The sequence below is a fragment of the Ochotona princeps genome, chromosome 1 (assembly GCF_030435755.1).
Source record: "Ochotona princeps isolate mOchPri1 chromosome 1, mOchPri1.hap1, whole genome shotgun sequence".
In the NCBI taxonomy this organism is placed as follows: domain Eukaryota; kingdom Metazoa; phylum Chordata; class Mammalia; order Lagomorpha; family Ochotonidae; genus Ochotona; species Ochotona princeps.
The window spans coordinates 61,293,622-61,312,668 of record NC_080832.1 but is presented as its reverse complement, the minus strand read 5'-3'; the positions used below and the strand labels follow the sequence as shown (position 1 = coordinate 61,312,668).

The window sequence follows — 19,047 nt, the reverse complement described above, 5'->3', positions numbered from 1 at the left end:
ATGACCACCTCCCGTATCCAGGTGCTGATGTAGTTTGATGGCAAGGATCAGCTCCTTCCCTTCCCCCACTGCAGGAACAGGAGAAAAAAAGCAAAAAGAAATGAAACATTTGTCCCACTCACCTTCCTCCATGCCTTAATCTTCCCCACCCTAAGCGAAGACCCACATGGGCATGTATCCCTCTCAATTATGTAAACAACACTAAACATAAAATAATTTTTAAAATTAAAGACATCTCTCCTCTTTGCAACTCTACCATTTAAACAAAAATAAATATTTAAAAAGTTTAATTTACTTTAATAATTAAATTAAATTTTTATTAACATTTGCATATTGACATTTACATTAGCATGTTATTTAACAAATACATATTATTATACTTACATATAGCATGCCAGGTAACATATTACTTAGATAACGAACTGCATAATATATTACTAATATATAATAAAGGGTCTGTCTGACCTCTATCCCAGGTTCCTGGGAAGTACTCTTCAAGTTCTTGTCGTTACAGGGACCCCTCAAATCACACCAGAGAATCTGTGCCAAAAAAGTGGCTCATTGTGGATTCCTAGACAGTTTATGCTAAAGAAACAACTCAGGATGGGCACTGCTGATGCCAGAAAGTCTAGTCAGGCGATGACAGAGCTGGGGAAACTAAGACTGAGTAAAACTGACGTGGTGATGATTTAATCGATCATGCCTGCATTGATGAAACTCCGATAAAAACACTCAATCCTGGGCCCCGCTCAGTAGCGTAGTGGTTAAAGTCCTTGCCATGCACGCACCAGGATCCCATATGGTCGCCGGTTCTAATCCTGGCGGCCACGCTTCCCACCCAGCTCCCTGCTGGGAAAGCAGTCGAGGACAGCCCAAAGCCTTGGGACCCTGCACCCGTGTGGGAGACCCGGAAGGGCTTCTGGCTCCTGACTTTGGATTGGCTCAGCACCAGCTGTTGCAGCCGCTTGGGGAGTGAACCATCGGATGGAAGCTCTTCCTCTCTGTCTCTCCTCCTCTCTGTATATCTGCCATTCCAATAAAAATAAATAAATCTTTTTTTAAAAAAACCACTCAATCCCAAAGCTCTTGTGAGCTTCCCTGGTTAACAACATTCACGCATATCATCACACAATGTGTGTATGGGTACTTTTTTCCTGGAAGGGCAAGGTCATATTCCCTTTGCATTAGATGCAGAAACTTCACATTTGGGTCCCCCCCTTTTTATGGGTCTCTTCTTTGGTCTTAATTTATATCCTTTTATTCTATTTCTTTCTTTATAAAAAAAGAATCATTTATTTATTTATTATTATAAAGTCAGATATACTTTACAGATGCATTTTACAGAGAGGAGGAGAGACATAGATGAAGACCCTCCATCCGAAGATTCAATTCCCAAGCGGCCACAATGACCAGACCTGTGTCACTCTGAAACCAAGAGACAGGAGCTTCCTCTGGGTCTCCCATGCGGGTGCAGGGTCCCAAGGCTTTGGGCCGTCCTTGACTGCTTTCCCAGGCAGGGAGCTGGATGGAAAGCAGGGCTGCCAGGATTAGAACCGGCAACCATATGGGATCCTGACTTGTGCAAGGCCAGGACTTAAGCTGCTAGGCCACCACTCCGGGCCCTAATCTATTTCTTAAAAACTGTAACCACAGGTATCTTTCTGTTGAATTACTAACGTGAAGTGGGAGCCCCACATTGTTTGGCTGAAGCACAGAGATCTTATTTTTTTTTCTTTTTAGTCATGGAATATTTGTTTTTTTTTTTCAACATATATTTTTATTGCATTTCCTTTTTTTTAAACTAATTACATTGCATTATGTGATACATTTTTTAATGCACTGGGATCCCCCCCCGCCCCTCCCCACGCCCTCCCCCCACGGTGGATTGCTCCACCTTGTTGCATTTCCATAGTTCAAATTCAGTTGACATTCTTTCATTGGAGGTATTTACCAAGCATAAAGTCCAGCATCTTATTGTCCGGCTAAGTTCAATGGTTTCTTGGTGAGACCATCTCTGGTCTAAAGGCAGAGACGGCAGAGTATCATTCCAATCAATTAAAAGTCCCAACATAATATTTCCAACCATTTACAACATTATGGCATTAATTGACATGGTATTGATTAACCAATACGTTAATAGGAAAATGCAGGTTCTCAACCACAACCTGTGACTTCTTCATAGACATTTCAATTTTGGTTTACATTCAACCGTGTTCTATACACTTTAAAATGGCTTAGATTGCTATTCAGCTGTCTCATGCCTATTTTAATTTTAGTATTTAGCAGTTTATAGCATTGAAGCATGTTTTCACTGAACCTGCCTGTTTTTCAGGTGGTCTAACTCTATAATTCTAACAGGATATATGTCAACAGTTTAGGTGAGCATGTTTAGGAGGGGTGTGCAGAGAAATCTTCCATACCCCAGTGAGGAGTAACTAATCTTTGTGTCCCACCCAGTGAGGTATAAGTGCATCCCCGCTGACCGTTTCCTGTCTGGTTCTAAGCTTTCCTTGTTGTTCTCTATCTATTCTAGTTTTGTTTGTTTGTTTGTTTGTTTGTTATGAGGGGTTTCTGGAGCGCTCCTGATGGTTATTACGAGAGGGGTTGGGGACCCAAAGCTGGAAGCAGGCAAGGACCAGAGAAAGCTCCTCTCCCTAGTCCCAAAGGAAGTTTACTGTTCTTCTGTTTCTGCGGACCGCTCAGGGATCCTGGTTGTTGTTCCGATGACCTTGGAACCTGCTAGGCAGGATTTGGGTGAAGCACAGAGATCTAAGAACACTGCAGTATATGGCTGGTATCAGAAATGAGAGCAGCTGTGTGTGCAACTCAGTCTTTAACCTCTGAAGTTTGGCCTAACTCGAAATGTTTATATCAGAAATGCACTCAAATTTTGCCACAAATAATAACAGATACCTTCTAGGCACTATGCCAGTATTTTCATGTGCATTTCTAAATCTTTAGAAAATACCATCTCCAAGCCTTGCAACAATCCCACAAGGTAAGAATTATCACCCTACGTTTTCAATTAGGTACACAAAGGAGCAAAAGTCACTTGGCAACAAGTGAGGGAGTCCAAATTCAAACTCAAGGCTGTTGCACCTAAAGCCCAAGATTCAGCTACTTAGACTGGTTATATAAACACACTGCAACATTGTAACATTGCATCTAAGAATGCATGACCTACACAAAATCTTCATGCAAATTACAGACCAAGATATAACAATGAAATCTTCTGAATTTATGAAAATTTTATATGAAACATAATATTTTAATGCAGCAATTTGCTCAGCTTACTTGCTTGAGTTTTAGAAACATGTTTCTGGAGGAAATCAACTATCTGAGCCAAAACTTTCTTATTGCAATGTGTTGATAATTTTTCATCACACTCGTAACACCTGAAAAACACAAAAGTTAAGCATATGTTATGAAAGCACCTGCAATCATTTTGCATGTTAAGTAACAAAGCTGGCATTTAAGTACTTTTGGATTACATAGTTTTATGTATGAGAATATATATATATATACATGCTTACCTATAATCTTTTTGCTTTCTTTTTTTTTTTAAAGATTTATTTATTTTTATTACAAAGTCAGATATACACAGAGGAGAGACAGAGAGGAAGATCTTCTGTCCGATGTTTCACTCCCCAAGTGAGCACAACGGCCAGTGCTGCACCGATCCGATGCCGGGAACCAGGAACCTCTTCCAGGTCTCCCACGCAGGTGCAGGGTCCCAAAGCATCGGGCCGTCCTCGACTGCTTTCCCAGGCCACAAGCAGGGAGCTGGATGGGAAGTGGAGCTGCCGGCATTAGAACCAGCGCAAATATGGGATCCCGGCGCGTTCAAGGCGAGGACTTTAGCCGCTAGGCCACGCCGCCGGGCCCTCTTTTTGCTTTCTATCTTGCATGTATAATGGAGACTAGCATATCCAGAAGTGAAAAACCATTGCAGTATGCATCTCTAACTCCCAAATAAAAGGACTGCCAATAAAACTGTTAAATACAGGCCTTATGCGATAGCCTAGTGGCCAAATTCTTGCCTTGCACCTGCCAGGATACCATGTGGGCACCTGTTCATATCCCGGCTGCTCCACTTCCTTTCCAGCTCCCTGTTTATCCACTGCCTGGGAAGTAGTGGAGATGGCCAAATGCCTTGGGACTCTGCACCTGTGTGGGAGACCCGGAAGAAGCTCCAGGCTCCTGGCTCCTGGCTTTGGAGCTCAGCTCCAGCCATGGCAGCCATTTGGGGAGTGAACCAGCAGATGGTAGATCTTTCTCTCTGTTTCTCCTTCTTTCTGTAGATCTGCTATTCCAACAAAAATAAATAAATAAAAGAATAAATAAGGAAATCTCCACAATTAAAAAAACTGTTAAAAACATCTTGACAATATGACACTAGATTTTCTACCATTGCCTATACCTACAATGCCATGACATACTTAAATAGACAAATGTTGGACTTGTAATGTTGCTGAAAGATTATAATATCGTAATAATGTTGGGGAAAACAGTGGGAAAAGAAAAGGGGGGAGGAGAAATCCCTATCCCTACAAAACTGTATCATGGAAACAACAATCAACACACGCACACACACACGCACACACTTCTTGAAATTACATGGGAGGGAATGCAAAGGAGAGAGTATTGGGTAGAGAAGCAAGCAGGAGGTAATTCTCACGGAGCCTTACAGCTCAAATGAAGGTTTTGGAAGTTGGTTTTAAGTATAATGGAAGACTTGAAGGGGAGTTTTCAGCAGGACTATGATGTGACACTATATATATATATATATATATATATATATATATATATATATACATATATATACATACATATACATACACATACACACACACACACATATAAAGATTTGTTTTATTTTCTTATTGGAAAGGCAGATCTACAGAGAGAAGGAAAGACAGAGAAAAAGATCCTCTGTCCACTGGTTCACTACCCAAGTGACCACAATGGATAGAGCTGAGCTGATCTGAAGTCAGGGGCCAGGAGCCAGGAGGTTCTTCTGGGTCTCCCATGTAGGTGCAAGGTCCCAAGGCCTTGAACTATCCTCCACTGCTTTCCCAGGCCACAAGCAGGGAGCTGCAGGGCAAGTGGAGCAGCCAGGATACAAACTGGTACCCATCAGGGATCCTGGCAGATGCAAGGAGAGGATTTAGCCACTAGACTATTGTGCCAGGCCCCCAATTTATATATTAAAAGCATCATCCAGATGAACTTGATACACTAGATGGGGCACACTATGGACAGAAATAGATCAGCCCAGTGGCAATGGATCCAGACAGATACAGACATACTCACTATGTATATTTCCAGGTAGAAACAATAATGAATTAGATATAAAAGATACAATGGACATAATCAAAATAACTGAATTGAAAGAAGTGACAAGTGTCATTTTTGTCCTCACGAGGATTTTTCAATGTTTAGAGATATTTTTGGTTGATTCCTGGCTGCTTCTAGCATCTGATGGGTAGAGGCCAGGGAAACTGAAACCCCCCCCCATTGGTGTAAGAGGACAGCACAAGAAGGCGCTTATCACCACAAAAAAATATTAGCTGAAATATCAATGACACTCAATTTGAGAAACCTGGTCTAGATAAAACAAGTTTGGAGTTAATAACATCCAGTGGGCCCGGCGGCGTGGCCTAGCGGCTAAAGTCCTCGCCTTGAAAGCCCCGGGATCCCATATGGGCGCCGATTCTAATCCTGGCAGCTCCACTTCCCATCCAGCTCCCTGCCTGTGGCCTGGGAAAGCAGTTGAGGACGGCCCAATGTTTTGGGACCCTGCACCTGCGTGGGAGACCCGGAAGAGGTTCCTGGTTCCCAGCTTTGGATCGGCGCGCACCAGCTGTTGCAGCTCACTTGGGGAGTGAAACATCGGACAGAAGATCTTCCTCTCTGTCTCTCCTCCTCTCTGTGTATCTGACTTTGTAATAAAATAAATAAATCTTTAAAAAAAAAATAACATCCAGTGCTGGGTGTCAGAGGTCAGAGGAATACCATTTTGTCTGTTTTTGTTAAAAGGTTTAAAAAAAAAAAAAGGTAGATGGTCTTCTCTGTTGATATTTGCCAGACTTCTTGGTTTGATAACTAAAGCAATGGAACTGCTACTGAGATATGGGAAAAGATAGCTGTTTTAGCCTTCTTCGTTGGGGCGTATCTGGAGGTAGGGGATGAGGAAAGGGATTTTTCCAGAGCACATTCCAGTTCTGAACACCACCCTCAGTTAGGTTTACACACTAACACACTTCTCTTGCTAACATTTCTATTTCAGCGGTTCTCAGACTGTGGTTCCCAGGCCAGCAGCAATGCAACAACTGGGAATGCATTAGGCTTTCCCAAGCCTGGGACTCAGCCATCTGCCGTAACAAGCCTTCCTGCTAATTCTGGAACACTTTGTAGATTGAGAGGGCCCCCTCCCTCAGTTCAAATGTATCATCAGTTCTCTCCACATTCTCCCTAGTTCAGTTGTTTGGGGTCAATAACAGCAATAACAAAACACAGACTTGTGACAAACAGCAACCTCTGTGATTATATTATACAATGAATCTCTTCTATGAGTCAAAATATCCTGCTATTAATTATAAAACCCTGAAATAAGAAGACAAAGCTAAAGCACTTTTGTTTGAATAAAACCTGGGAAGATGGCATCGAAGGGCAGTGAGTGGAGGTGCCACCTACCCTGCCTGCATGCCTTTAGGAGTGCCAGGTGGCACACTTCTGCTTCATTTTCTATCCAGCTTCCTACTAATGTACTTAGGGAAGCAGTGAAACCATGACTCCAGTGCTTGGGCTCCTGCACCCACCTGGGAGACCCAAAGGAAGTAACTACCGCCCAGTTCCAACTACTGCAGCCATTTGGGGAGTGAACCAGCCTGTAGAACTTCTCTCTCTCTCCCCCAACTCTCTGTAATCCTTTCAATAAGTAAATAAACCTTATACAAAAGAGAGAACGAAAGAAACCATAGGAGTCCATAGATTTCACTTAGAAAACTGTTGTAGGTCTGGTGTTGTGGCATAGCAAGTTAAAACACTACCTGCTGTTTCACTTCTGATCCAGTTTTCTGCTAACGTGTCACGTGTCTGGGAAAGCAGAAGACGGCCCAAGGACTTGGACCTTTGCCACTCACATGGGAAGCCCAAATGGAGATCCAGGCTCCAGTTTTAGCCTGGCCCAGCCCTGACTACTGAGGCCATTTGGGCATTTAATCAGCAAATGGAAGATCTCTCTCTCTCTATATATATATATATATATTCTTCTCTCAAATAAACACATAAATACAGAAAAATCATTTCAATACACCATTCACTTTGAAACAGTATAGTATGCTTATGGGAAACCAGAGCATCAAAACACTTCAGTGTATTCTTACTTTGTAACCACACAATAGTAAATGAAACTCAGTTACTTTCAAAAGAGGAATTAGACTAGATTCTCAATCAACACTTCTGTAGCAGAATCAACTTACAAATCTTTGCTGACTACTAATGCCCAGGCTTTCCCATCCCCTCTGCAGAGACTCACCAAGCCACTTGCCTCTTTCAAGTACCTTCCGCCTACTTAGCAGTGGAATTCTGTGCCAGCAAGCTCATTAGGTAAAATCAACTAAAACGAATTTCTCCTTAAGGATAAACAAGTTAAGAAAAAGTAGAGAAATAATCATATTTTCTTTTCAATTTAGATTTTGTAGTCATGGGTAATGTTAGTTTTCTTAAATTATTCTGTAGCTTGTGTTTAAGGTAAAAAAAAAAAAAAGAAGAAGCATAAACTAGCAAAACACCTAATAGTCTATCCTACGAAGCTCAAAGAAACTGATTTTTTTTTCAGTGAAGCGGGCACAAGCCTTCATATAACTGAACTTACCATATAATCCATGTGCTCAGACTGATGACAATGCAATGCAGCTCTGGTCTGGAACTCTTAAAGTGCTTTAGGGAATGCTGGCCTTCTGAGTGTTTACCACAACCCTGAAAGTGAGTTGAATGTCATTTCCTGATTCACACAGAAGGCTAATGAATACTTACCTCATAATTAAACACACTGAAAACATTTTGTTTGGAAAGCAATACCAATTCTCACTAAATTCAAATTTTTGCAGACTCTCACTTGCTTTTTGTTACCTAGTAGTTTTCTCAAACACTCATCAACATACCCCTGAGTGACCTGGAGCACCCTGCTAGGCCAGCAGTGCCCCTCACTAAACACACATTTTTGCTAGTCTGTGACTTACTTCCACCCCCAACCCTCACAGAAAAAGTGAGACATAGGCCAAGCACAGAGACTCTCCTCACCAGATAAGGAAGCAAAGGAAATTCAATTCTAGTTAAGGTGACATGAGCAAGAGTCACATTGTTGTATACTCTGGGAAGTAACACAGGGAAGGGGCAGACTCTTTCTATTCCTTATGAACTGTGGGGTTGCTGTGTAACAAAGAATGCCTGAAGGGCCCAGCGGCATGGCCTAGCAGCTAAAGTCCTCGCCTTGAATGTGCCGGGATCCCATATGGGCGCCGGTCCTAATCCTGGCAGCTCCACTTCCCATCCAGCTCCCTGCTTGTGGCCTGGGAAAGCAGTCAAGGATGGCCCAAAGCTTTGGGAGGAGGTTCCTGGTTCCCGGTACCCGGTTCCTGATTCCTGGCTCTGGCATAGCACCGGCCTTTGCGCTCACTTGGGGAGTGAATCATCGGACGGAAGATCTTCCTCTCTATCTCTCCTCCTCTCTGTATATCTGATTTCGTAATAAAAATAAATAAATCTTGGAAAAAAAAGAATGCCTGAAGCATTCTCAGATATTCTCAAACCACTAGGCTGAGGACAGCACTGCAGAAAAGGGGAAGAAATCTCCATTTTCAATATTCTCTCCCTTGAGTTCATTAGCATTAGAACGGCCCTACTCTTGAACATGTACCTGGGATAACAAAGATTCATTTCTCAGTTCAAAACAAACAAAAGAAACAAACAACCAAAAAAAATTAGAACATACACTTCCAATTTCAAGAGAAAATTCCTTTACTCTAGGCATCAATATTTTTTGAATTCTAATATCTTATTTTCGGAAAAAAAAAAAACCAATTATTCTTCGTGGGGGAACAGAAATGAGTCTGGAGGCTGCGCTATAGTATGGTGGTTTAAGCAGCTGCCTCCTACGCCAGCATCCCATACAGACATCAGCTCCAGTTTCATCTGCTCTGCTTCTGATCTAGCTTCCTGCTTATGGAAAAAGCATCAAAGGATAGCTCAAGGGTTTGGGCAACTGCCACCCATGTGGGACACCCAGAGGAAGCCGGGCCCAGCCCTGGCCTTTGGGAATGAACCAATAAATGGAAGATTTCGCTATCTCTGTCTCTCCTTCTGTAACCCTTTCAAGTAAATATATCTTAAAAAGATCTGGAAAGAAGATCCATTTTCAAAATAAATGCACAAGACAGGTCAGATACAGGAACTAGTACAAGTGGGCTGGACTGCCTACCAAAGTATTTATAAGCCACACATTACTACTTTCTGCACATAGCATACTTGTTACTTTACCTCAAACCTCACTAAGCTCATTCATGAAAAATTTCAAGCTAAATATGGAATAAATTCATCTTAAATTGTACATGTCACTCATAGCCCAAATCACAGTTAAGTAAATAAGGAAAACATTTAAGACAAATTGAATTGACATGGTAGTATTATTTTCCTTACCTGAAAACCACACTTGAGGCACAACCAAACATCAGAAGGAAGAACTGGCTGTCCATCATGGAATCTCCGTTCTTTTAAACATTCTGAACAAACCGACCACAGATGCTCAGCTGTCGCCCTTTTCACATGACTCACACTGACAGCATGGCTCACATGTTGGCAAGTTAAACCTACTGAGCAAGAGAAAATTATCAATGTGTTAATGTTTTCTTTACTAAGCTAAAGTGCTACCAAAAAGCCAACAGCATTAAAATGGTATTGGGGCAGGCAGTTGGCCCAACAGTTAAGATGCTGCTTAGGAGTATGGTATTGTGGGGAAGACAGCTACACTGCCACTTGGGACACCTTCATCCCATGCTGGAGTGTCTTGTTTGAATTCCATTCACTACACACCAGATCCAGCTCCCTGTTATGCCTGGAAAGTATCAGATGGCGGTTCATGTACTTGAATTCCTGCCAACCATGTGGGAGACACAGAACGAATTCCTGGCTCTGAGATTTGGCATGGCCCAGTCCTGGCTGTTGTGGCCTCTTGCGGGTGAACCAGTGAATGGAAGATTACTTTATCTTCCTCTTGTCTTTCCTTCTCTCCCTCTCTTTCATTCTACCATTCAAATAAATAAATAAATCTTGGGGGAGAAAAAAAACCGATGCTGCTTAGGTGCCTAGGACTTACACACCTCATTTCAGAGTGCCTGGGTTCAGGTTTCAGTTCCACTCTGCTGGTTGTTAATGTAGATTCCAGAAAGCATCACATGATAGCTCAAGCACTTGGGTGCCTACTGCCCATTTGAGAGACCTAGCTCTGATTATTTCTAGATACCAGTTTCAGACTGGCACAGTCCCCAGGAACCAACAATGGGAGATATCCCAAACTCATTTCCCTTTTTCTCACCTCTCAAAAAAACATGGTTTCTTCAATAATTCTCATATTTCTGCTTTATGCGTATTCCCTCATATTATTTTACCCAGTACCTAATGATCTTTTCAAACAACTTCCTGGGCCCAGCACGAAAGCCTAGTAGCTAAAGTCCTCGTCTTGAATGCACCGAGATCCCATATGGTCACCGGTTCTAATCCCGGCAGCTCCCACTTCCCATCTAGCTCGCTACTTGTGGCCTAGGAAAGCAGTTGAGCACGGCCCAAAGCCTTGGGACCCTCCACCCATATGGGAGACCCAGAAGAAACTCTAGGGCCTGGCTTCAGATTGGCTCAGCTCCAGCCATTGTGGCCGCTTGGGGAGCGAACTATCGGGCAGAAAATATTTCTCTTTGTTTCTCCTCCTCTCTGTAAATCTGTCTTCCCAATAAAAATAAATAAATCATGAAAAAAAAATTATAAAAACAACTTCCCACTTTTTGCACTGTATTAAAAAAACTGGTCAAAACTTAGCAACTACACTTTCAAGTCTTCAAATAATGAAGGCAATGAATTGTGCCTCTAAGGGGCATATTACACTTCCATCCTTCCCAAATACCTGAATAATTTCCCCACCTCAGATATCCCTAACATTAAAGCTGCAAGTACTCAGCAAAAATAAATAACAAAGGAAGAGCTACTCAGAGAATGCCCCACTTGGGGGACCCTGGGGTGACGTATGGTGTATGGTGGCCATTACCTCTCCCCAGGTACTGAGGAGCTGGGAGGCTAAATATGGCTTCTCTCCTTATCTCTTCCCTTCCCCCAGATATAGGAGAAAGAAAAAGAAAATTTGGAAACAGTGTTCTCACCCACCTTCCCCTAACCTTGATCCTTCCCACTTTGATCAACTATGTAAACATCATCAAAAATAAACAGAGGGGAGAAAAAAAAAAAGAAGAGCTACTTGAAAACAGGAGCATGTACATTTCAACTTTCTCTACTTTCTTTTCTAAATCCATGCATTTGCTTTTGCCCTTAATTAAGTAGGGAGACTGAATAGTGTAAATGTGATTCCTGACAAATTATTCAAAATAAAACTTAATTTAAAAAAAAATGCAAATCTTCTAAAAGTTCTGATTTTACAAGAGCAGGCTATAAGGACACATGGAGCCCAGGCCACAGCTTCGTGGCTTAACCTGTCCCTGTACCACAGGCACCCACACGGGGGTCAGTTCAAGTCCTGGCTGCTCCACTTTCTATCCAGCTCCCTCTTAATGTATCCAGAAAAGCAGTTGAAGTACTAGGGTTCCTGCATCCATGGGGGAGACCGGGAAGAAGCTTCTAACTCCCGGCACTGGACCAGTTCATCTTCAGCCATTGCTGCTATTTGGGGGGTGAATCACCAAGTGCAAGATCTCTCACCTTCTCTCTCTGTAACTCAGGCTTTCAAAAATAAACAAATAAATAAATAAAACTTAAAAAAGTAGATATAAAATGAGTAATGTTCCAGTTGACATATTCATAAAGCAAGGACTCATGCCATTAAAGAAAGTGCTGGTTACTATGACACCAGTTAAGACGACCACAAACCAGAGTAGCTGGGCATTCCTGGATTCAGCTCCTGTCCCAGGCTCCCACCAATGCATTCCATGGAAGTAAGAACCACCTACCTGGGAGATGTAGACTGAGCTCCCAGCTCTGAGCTTGGCCTGCAGCCCAGCCCCAGCCAATGATAGCATTTGGGGAGTGGGACAGCAAATAGAAATACTCCCATGCATGCACTCTTGCACTCTATTTTGCCCTCTTTGTCTTTTTCTTTGCCTCTCAAACATTTTTTTTTTTTTAATTCAGAATCTTGGGGCTAGTGCAGTGGCTTAACAGGCTACTTTCACCTCTAGTGTCAGCATCCCATATGGGTATCAGCTCTGGTCCTGGCTGCTTCCCTTCCCATTTAGCTCCCTGCTTCTGACCTGGGAAGGCAGCAGAGGATAGTTCTTGGGCCCCTGCACCCTCATGGGAGACCTAGAGCAGGCTCCTGGCTCCAGGCTTCGCATCAGCTTAACTCCTGCTATTGGGGGAGTGAGCCATTGAGGATATGTGGTGGAGTGAATCAACGGATGGAAGAACTCTTTGTCTCTCCTCTCTCTGTAAAGATATGCTTTACAAATAAAATGAAATCTTTAAAGATTTATTTATATTTGAAATGTAGAGTTTTGATACAAACAGGGAGACAAAGCGAAACACGGACTGGATTTCTATCTACTGGTTCACTTCCCAGATGGCTGAAACAGTTGTCCCTGAGATTCCTCAATCTGAAGCTGGGAACCAGGAGCCTTTTCGGATGGCAGATGCCCAAATACCTGGATCATCTTCTGCTGCTTTCCTTGCACAGTCCCAGAGGAGCAGCTGGGACTTGGACTGGCACCCATTTTAGATGCCAGCATTTCAGGCAGAGCCCTAATTTGCACCATTGCACCAGGTTCTGACAATCTCATTTTGAGAGGAAGCAAAAGAAAAAAAAATTATCATTCACTGAGACATAAAATATATGCAAAAATATTCTACATTTTCAGGGAGCAGTCTTGGGTAGATGATAACTGGGAAAAAGAGACACTGTATTATGAAGAACAACCCAGAGCTGCATAATCCAGAACAAAAAGGCTAAATGAACTCAAGCTTAAACTCTAGCAGGTATCAACAAGGGTCTATCTGGCTCAATTTTCTTACACAAATATACTCAAACAAGCTTATCTAAAAGCAATCCTACATCAAAGAATGGACGATCAAAGGGAATTTAAAGCCTCAAATTTTTTGCTAAGATAATGTAGTTGTTTCAGTATCTGAGTATGAACAGAGGTTCTAAAACCTTCAAATTACTAAAATCTCTGAATGCTTTAGTCTCACATATAAGAGCAGTTTTTGCATATAACCTATACATATCTCCCTATGTACGTTAAATTATGCCTGAATTACTTCGAATATTTTATACCATGTAATGCCTATGTAAATTTTTGCTATATTTTGCTCTTTCAGGAATACTAGCAAGAGAGAAGAGATCTGTACATATCCCGCATAAGTTTTTTTCTCCAAATACTTTCAATGTGCAGATAGGGAACCCACAGATATGGGATGGGGACCAACTGTATAAGAAAAAGGAAGGGAGGACAAGGAAAAAAACCAAAACAAATGCAGAACAATTACTGTCATGGCATAAAAATATAAAACACCAGCAAGTGTTCCGGGACAGAATCACAAAATAATACAAAGCAATGGCAGAACTAAGGAAAGAAGGGGAAAAAAAGAAATGCTTAACTAAAACCCCGGAAGCAGGCACTGTGGCACGCCAGGTGAAGCCATGACTCCAGACACCCATCCCACACGGGAGTGCTGGGTCCAGCTCAGGCAGCTGACACACTTCTGACTAGGTTTCGTGCTGCTGTGGTGGGTGATGCCACCTCTGAGGGTCCACGTGAAGTTCTGGCCTCCTGCTTTTGGCCCGGCCAGGCTCTGGCTAACAGGGAGTGAGCTAGCACAGATATTCTCTTTCTTTCCCTCCCTTCCTCCTTCTCTCTCTTTACTTGTTTTGTCACTGTGCCTTTCATGTAGACAAAAATTGTTTTTAAGAAAGGGCCCAGCGCAGTAGCCTCGTGGCTAAAGTCTATGTTTTGCACACGCCGGGATCCCATATGGGCGCCAGTTCTAATCCCAGAGCCCTGCTTCCCATCCAGCTCCCTGCTAAGAAAGCAGTTGAGGACGGCCCAAAGCCTTGAGACCCTGCACCCACATGGGAGACCAGGAAGAAACTCCTGGCTTCTGGCTTCGGATTGGCTCAGCTCTGGTCATTGCGGCCAGTTGGGGAGTGAATCAGCGGGCGGAAGTTCTTCCTCTCTCTCTCTGTATATCTGACTTTTCAATAAAAAAATATTTAAAAATAAAACTATAAAATGAAGACCACACTAAAAAGAATGTAGAGTGAAACAGATATTGCTACAATACAATAAGGATTAGAAATGGCAAGCAGAATGAAAAGGAAATAGGAGCCTTAGAAGTCCTAAGAAAAATGGTTACGATAGAAGAACAACAATGGGAATTAACGTAAGAATAATGAGAATCTCTGAAGAAAACCATTAACAGAACAGAAAAAACTTTTAAAGATACAATTCAGACTTCAACGCAGGAAACAAAAATTTCCAAATTAACACTTAACATTAAAACCATGGAATATTAAAAACATCATTTTAAGTGAAGCATTGAACTAGCATGGAAGTAAGAGAAATCAGATGCCAAAAGCAACACATGAAACTAAACAGCCCAACCAGCCCTGAAGCCAGTAGCTCTGAAGGATCATCTGTCAGATGGTGGCGGCCTGGAGGCCTGGATTTCATAGGCCCTGAGGAAGCACAAAATAGGCTAACATGGCAAGTCTAACTAACGTACACTAAAAAAAACCAAATAAAAACACCAACAGGAATTTCTGGAACCAGATAAACAGACTGTAAAATTTGGCAGAAAATCACAAATAGTAACAATAAGAGATGTATTAGTTAAAAACATATATTGCTATTTCTGTTGTTCAACATCACTTGGGAAATCAGGAATTACAAGTTACCAGCAATATCATCTGAAGAGTCTTCATCATGAGGTACCGTGGGCCTTTTACTTCTTCTGGCTTTCTCAGGTAACACCTTGGTTGGATCTTTCACCCGCATCTGTTATTTACTGAAAAGGTTGAGGGAAAAAAATGAATATGCTTCAATCTTTGAAGCTAAAATTTTACATTTTAATGCACAGCAAATTCTACATGACTTCTCTGACCTTACGTCTGTAAATCTTTTTTAAAAAAATATTTTTTTAATAAATTTGAGAGGGAGGAAGGAAGAGAGAGAGATCCATCTGCTATTTTCAAATACCCGTAATGGCTGCTGATGGCTGAAGACAGGGGCTAGATCGGGGTGAATCTAGGAGCCTGGAACTTAACCCAAGTGTCCCAGGCGGCTGACAGGAATATAACTATCTGCCTCATCATTGCTATCCCAGGGTCTGTATCAATAGGAAGCTGGATTCAGCAGCAGAGCTCAGCATGGAACTCCAATGTGGGATGCAGGTATCTACACCCTTAGGCTGAGCACATAATTGACATCAGCTTTCATTGGTCTAGTAGAAATAAGGAAACATCAGCAAAAATTGACAAAATTTTAGATCAATCTAAGTTCACAGAGTACATTCTATTTGACTTTTACCTGCTACCTTGTTACAAACCAAATGATTTAAGTGCGCCAAAATCCCCATGTTGAAATTTTACCTGCAGTCTGTTGGTATCTGCAGGTGGAGACTTTGCGAGGACATTAGGTTATAAGGGTGAGGCTCTCAGGAACAGAATTAGTGCTCCCAGAAGAGGCCAGGGAGCTAGGCTTCTAGGTCAGGATGGAAGGAGCGAGCAGTTACATAGCAGGAGTGCGTCAGCATGCAAGCAGGCATCTGCATCTTACACTGCCTGCTCCCAGTGCGGTGAGAAACCTCTGTGGTTAAATCACCCACTTCATGGCAGTTTATTACAGGGGCCTGAACTATGTATAGCATGCCCCTAGATATAGGATACCCCGATGTGTAAAACACTGTTTCAGTCAAAGGAATAAGTGTTGCTTCTGGATACAATGTTCTTCCTTGCATTTTCTCTGATCCCACTAGCTCAGAGACAATAGAAGCCAGAAAAGCCACATTGGAACAGGGATAGACGCCATGAGCCAAGCATAGTAAAACCAGCCTACCTGTGCTGAGTACGTAGAGGGGAAAGAAAATAAATACATAAACAAACAAACAAATAAATATTTTAAAAGTTATCTTTTTGAAGCCTATGCTGTGCCACAGCCTAGCCTGCAGCGCCAGTACCCCACATTGGCACTCATTCAAGTCCCACATGCTCATGGGAGACAGTGGAAGCTCCTAGCTCCATGTCTGACCTAGCCCAACACAGGCCTTTGTGGCCATCTGGGCAGTAAAGCAATAGGTGAAGGGTCTCCCTCTCTGTAATTACCCCTTTCTTTCTCTCTCTTAACCCCACCTTTCAAACAAGTAAATAAATTTTTAAAACAAATTCTATTTTTAAGCTACTGTATCCTGTCTCTTTTCAATTTTTTAATTATAAAACAATTTAAACATTCCTAAAAGTTAAAAGAACAGCACAATACATACCTGCATACTGTTAGGACTTCACATCTATTAATATTTTGCTCTCTTGCAATTATCTAAATATCAGCATGCAAGTATAGAGAACTATATACATGTGTAAATACTTTTTCCCCCCATCTTTGGCTGAACTAGGAAAGCTGTGGAGATCATGGCATTTCATCTCAAAATATTTCATGTATCTCTAAAAAAACAGACATTCTCCAGTACATCATTTTCATTCCTGAGAAAATGAACAACACCTAACATCATCTCTTATTCTTTCCCAAAGTGTATGCTGTAACTATTTTTTGAGTAACACCTGACCTTGCTTTACACTTGACTTTGGCTGCTTCTCTTTAGTATCTGTCAATCTAAAACAGTTCTTCCAAGTTTTTAAAAGCTTGCCTTAGACATTGGCTTTTCTGGGCCAGTCTAGGTAAGTCACCTTGAAGATCTTGTTAAAATGTGGATTCCAATACCTGAGAGTCTACCCAGCCATCAATCTCCTGACTGACTCTACTGCTGCAGCTCTACAGAACACACTTTCAACAGCAAAGGTGCATAATGACCCAAAGGAAGCGTGTCTTTCTTCATGGTATTACTCTTAGCCCTGAGGTGTCTTTATAGAAGAAGAAAAAAGTTAATTCTAAAGATTTCAAAGCATGCTAAGCATTTCTTTTTTCAAATCACTATGTTTTGGAATCTCTACTAGAGTACCTTAGTTTAAATTCAACTGACTAGCACCCAGCTTGGCAGCTAAGATAACGGCAGTTTTTGTGATTGTTCATTTACTTTCTAATAGTTAAGGGAAGGAATCTTCCATCTCAGCACTAAATTCTAAAGCAATGCAGTCATCCCATGTTTGAAATAAGGAAATTTTCAAGATTGCCATTTTTTAAAGATCATGTCTTTAAAGTCCAGCTACCTGAATTGAGTTACAACAAATTAGGGCTTCACTGCAAATACATAAAGCTTCTGAGTCCTTATCACTTCATTTCTTCCCATCGTATTTCCTCCAAACTCCATCATCAATTTGCTCCATTTGTCCTACAACACACAACCACTAATTCAACTGCAGCATTTCCTCTTCTGATCACAACCTCCCAGGTTCTTCTAGCTCGCTTGTTCAGCTCCTCCTATCTCCTTTCTTGTGCACCCCGACCTTCACCTACCAAGAAACTATCTAGCTTACTACTTTACTAAAGGAAGAGAGACAAAACCATCCGCAAATCTGATCTTTCCACCACATATTTGCAAATTTCCACTCCTGAAAAAAAGCGGCAGTGTAACTAATACATTATAGAGAATACAATCCATAAGAAACTGGCCACATTTCTCCCTGGGGGTACAGATACGCTGTTGAAAATGATCAGCATCAACTTACATCATAAACAGACCCAGACAGCTGAGCTAGACATTACAAATGATCTGTGCCTTTACGTTTTTTTCAAAACCACTGACTCCAATCACTTGGCAACGTGGAAGCAACTTCCCAAGCCTTTTCCTGACATACGACTCTTTTGGTATAGTAACATATAATTTAGTAATCACTTATTCATACCGTTTTCCTTGCCAGTATCCATTTATGGAAAACGAGGCAAAATTGAAGGCCAATTATTAAAAGCTTCTAAAAGGTCCTATTATCACAATTGTGCCTGGAGTTCTTCAAGGCCTCAGCCACATGCTGAGACTTGACAGCACTCAGTGTACTGCTGTTTTCAAAGTAAGACAGCCTGGTCTAACAGAGAAGGACTCTTCCGCTCTCAGCAGGAACCAAACAAGATGCACTCTCCAATAACCAAGTAGTAACGCTTCCTCCCAGGAAGACTTGGTGCCCACGATTTACATGGAAGCTGGTAACTTCACTACAAAACCTACTGTTCAGCATAAACCACGTTGCCCTGAGTGGGAAGCACTTCCAAGGTACAAATTCCCAGATGCCAAAGAAGAGACCCAAGGTTAGCAGTCTCATATGTCAACTTTACAGCATAAATCTGTCTGGCCATTTTTCTCGTGTGATTTTCCAAGTATCAAGCTTCCCTCATAGTTTACAGCCTCAGCATCACCTAAAGTTCTTTTTCTGACGCGTGATGCGAGTCATTTAGAAAGTTTGTTTTTAAACAGGTTAAGCAAATGAAAGCTCACGCAGAGTAATAATAATAATAAAAACCCCACATACTTTGTACTCTTGGGCAGTAATTTTCTGGGATCAAGCTAAACAGTCATTTAGGTAACAGGCTCAGACAAAAACGGCACGAAGTGTCACGTGTTGTGTAACCCACTTACTCTTCTTGAACTACTATGATTTTCCCCATT

At 41.8% G+C, this 19,047-nt stretch overlaps 1 protein-coding gene across 6 annotated transcripts in view; it reads right to left on the bottom strand.

The window, feature by feature from the left end:
* The window catches only part of USP45 (ubiquitin specific peptidase 45), a 72,065-nt gene that overhangs the window by 52,531 nt on the left and 487 nt on the right, over positions 1-19,047 (bottom strand). For 5 of the 6 annotated variants that reach the window (XR_009244928.1, XM_004580358.3, XM_058660513.1 and 2 more), the window contains exons 2-5: positions 15,173-15,282; positions 9,703-9,875; positions 7,880-7,983; positions 3,295-3,395 (exon numbers count right to left, since the gene is read on the bottom strand). Coding sequence is in view for 5 of the 6 variants with exons in the window: in XM_004580358.3 (XP_004580415.2) it covers positions 3,295-3,395; positions 7,880-7,983; positions 9,703-9,875; positions 15,173-15,272 (478 nt within the window). In the remaining variant the exon portion in view is untranslated. The remainder of the gene's footprint in view (positions 1-3,294; positions 3,396-7,879; positions 7,984-9,702; positions 9,876-15,172; positions 15,283-19,047) is intronic. The other variant, XM_058660520.1, reaches the window with a different exon arrangement.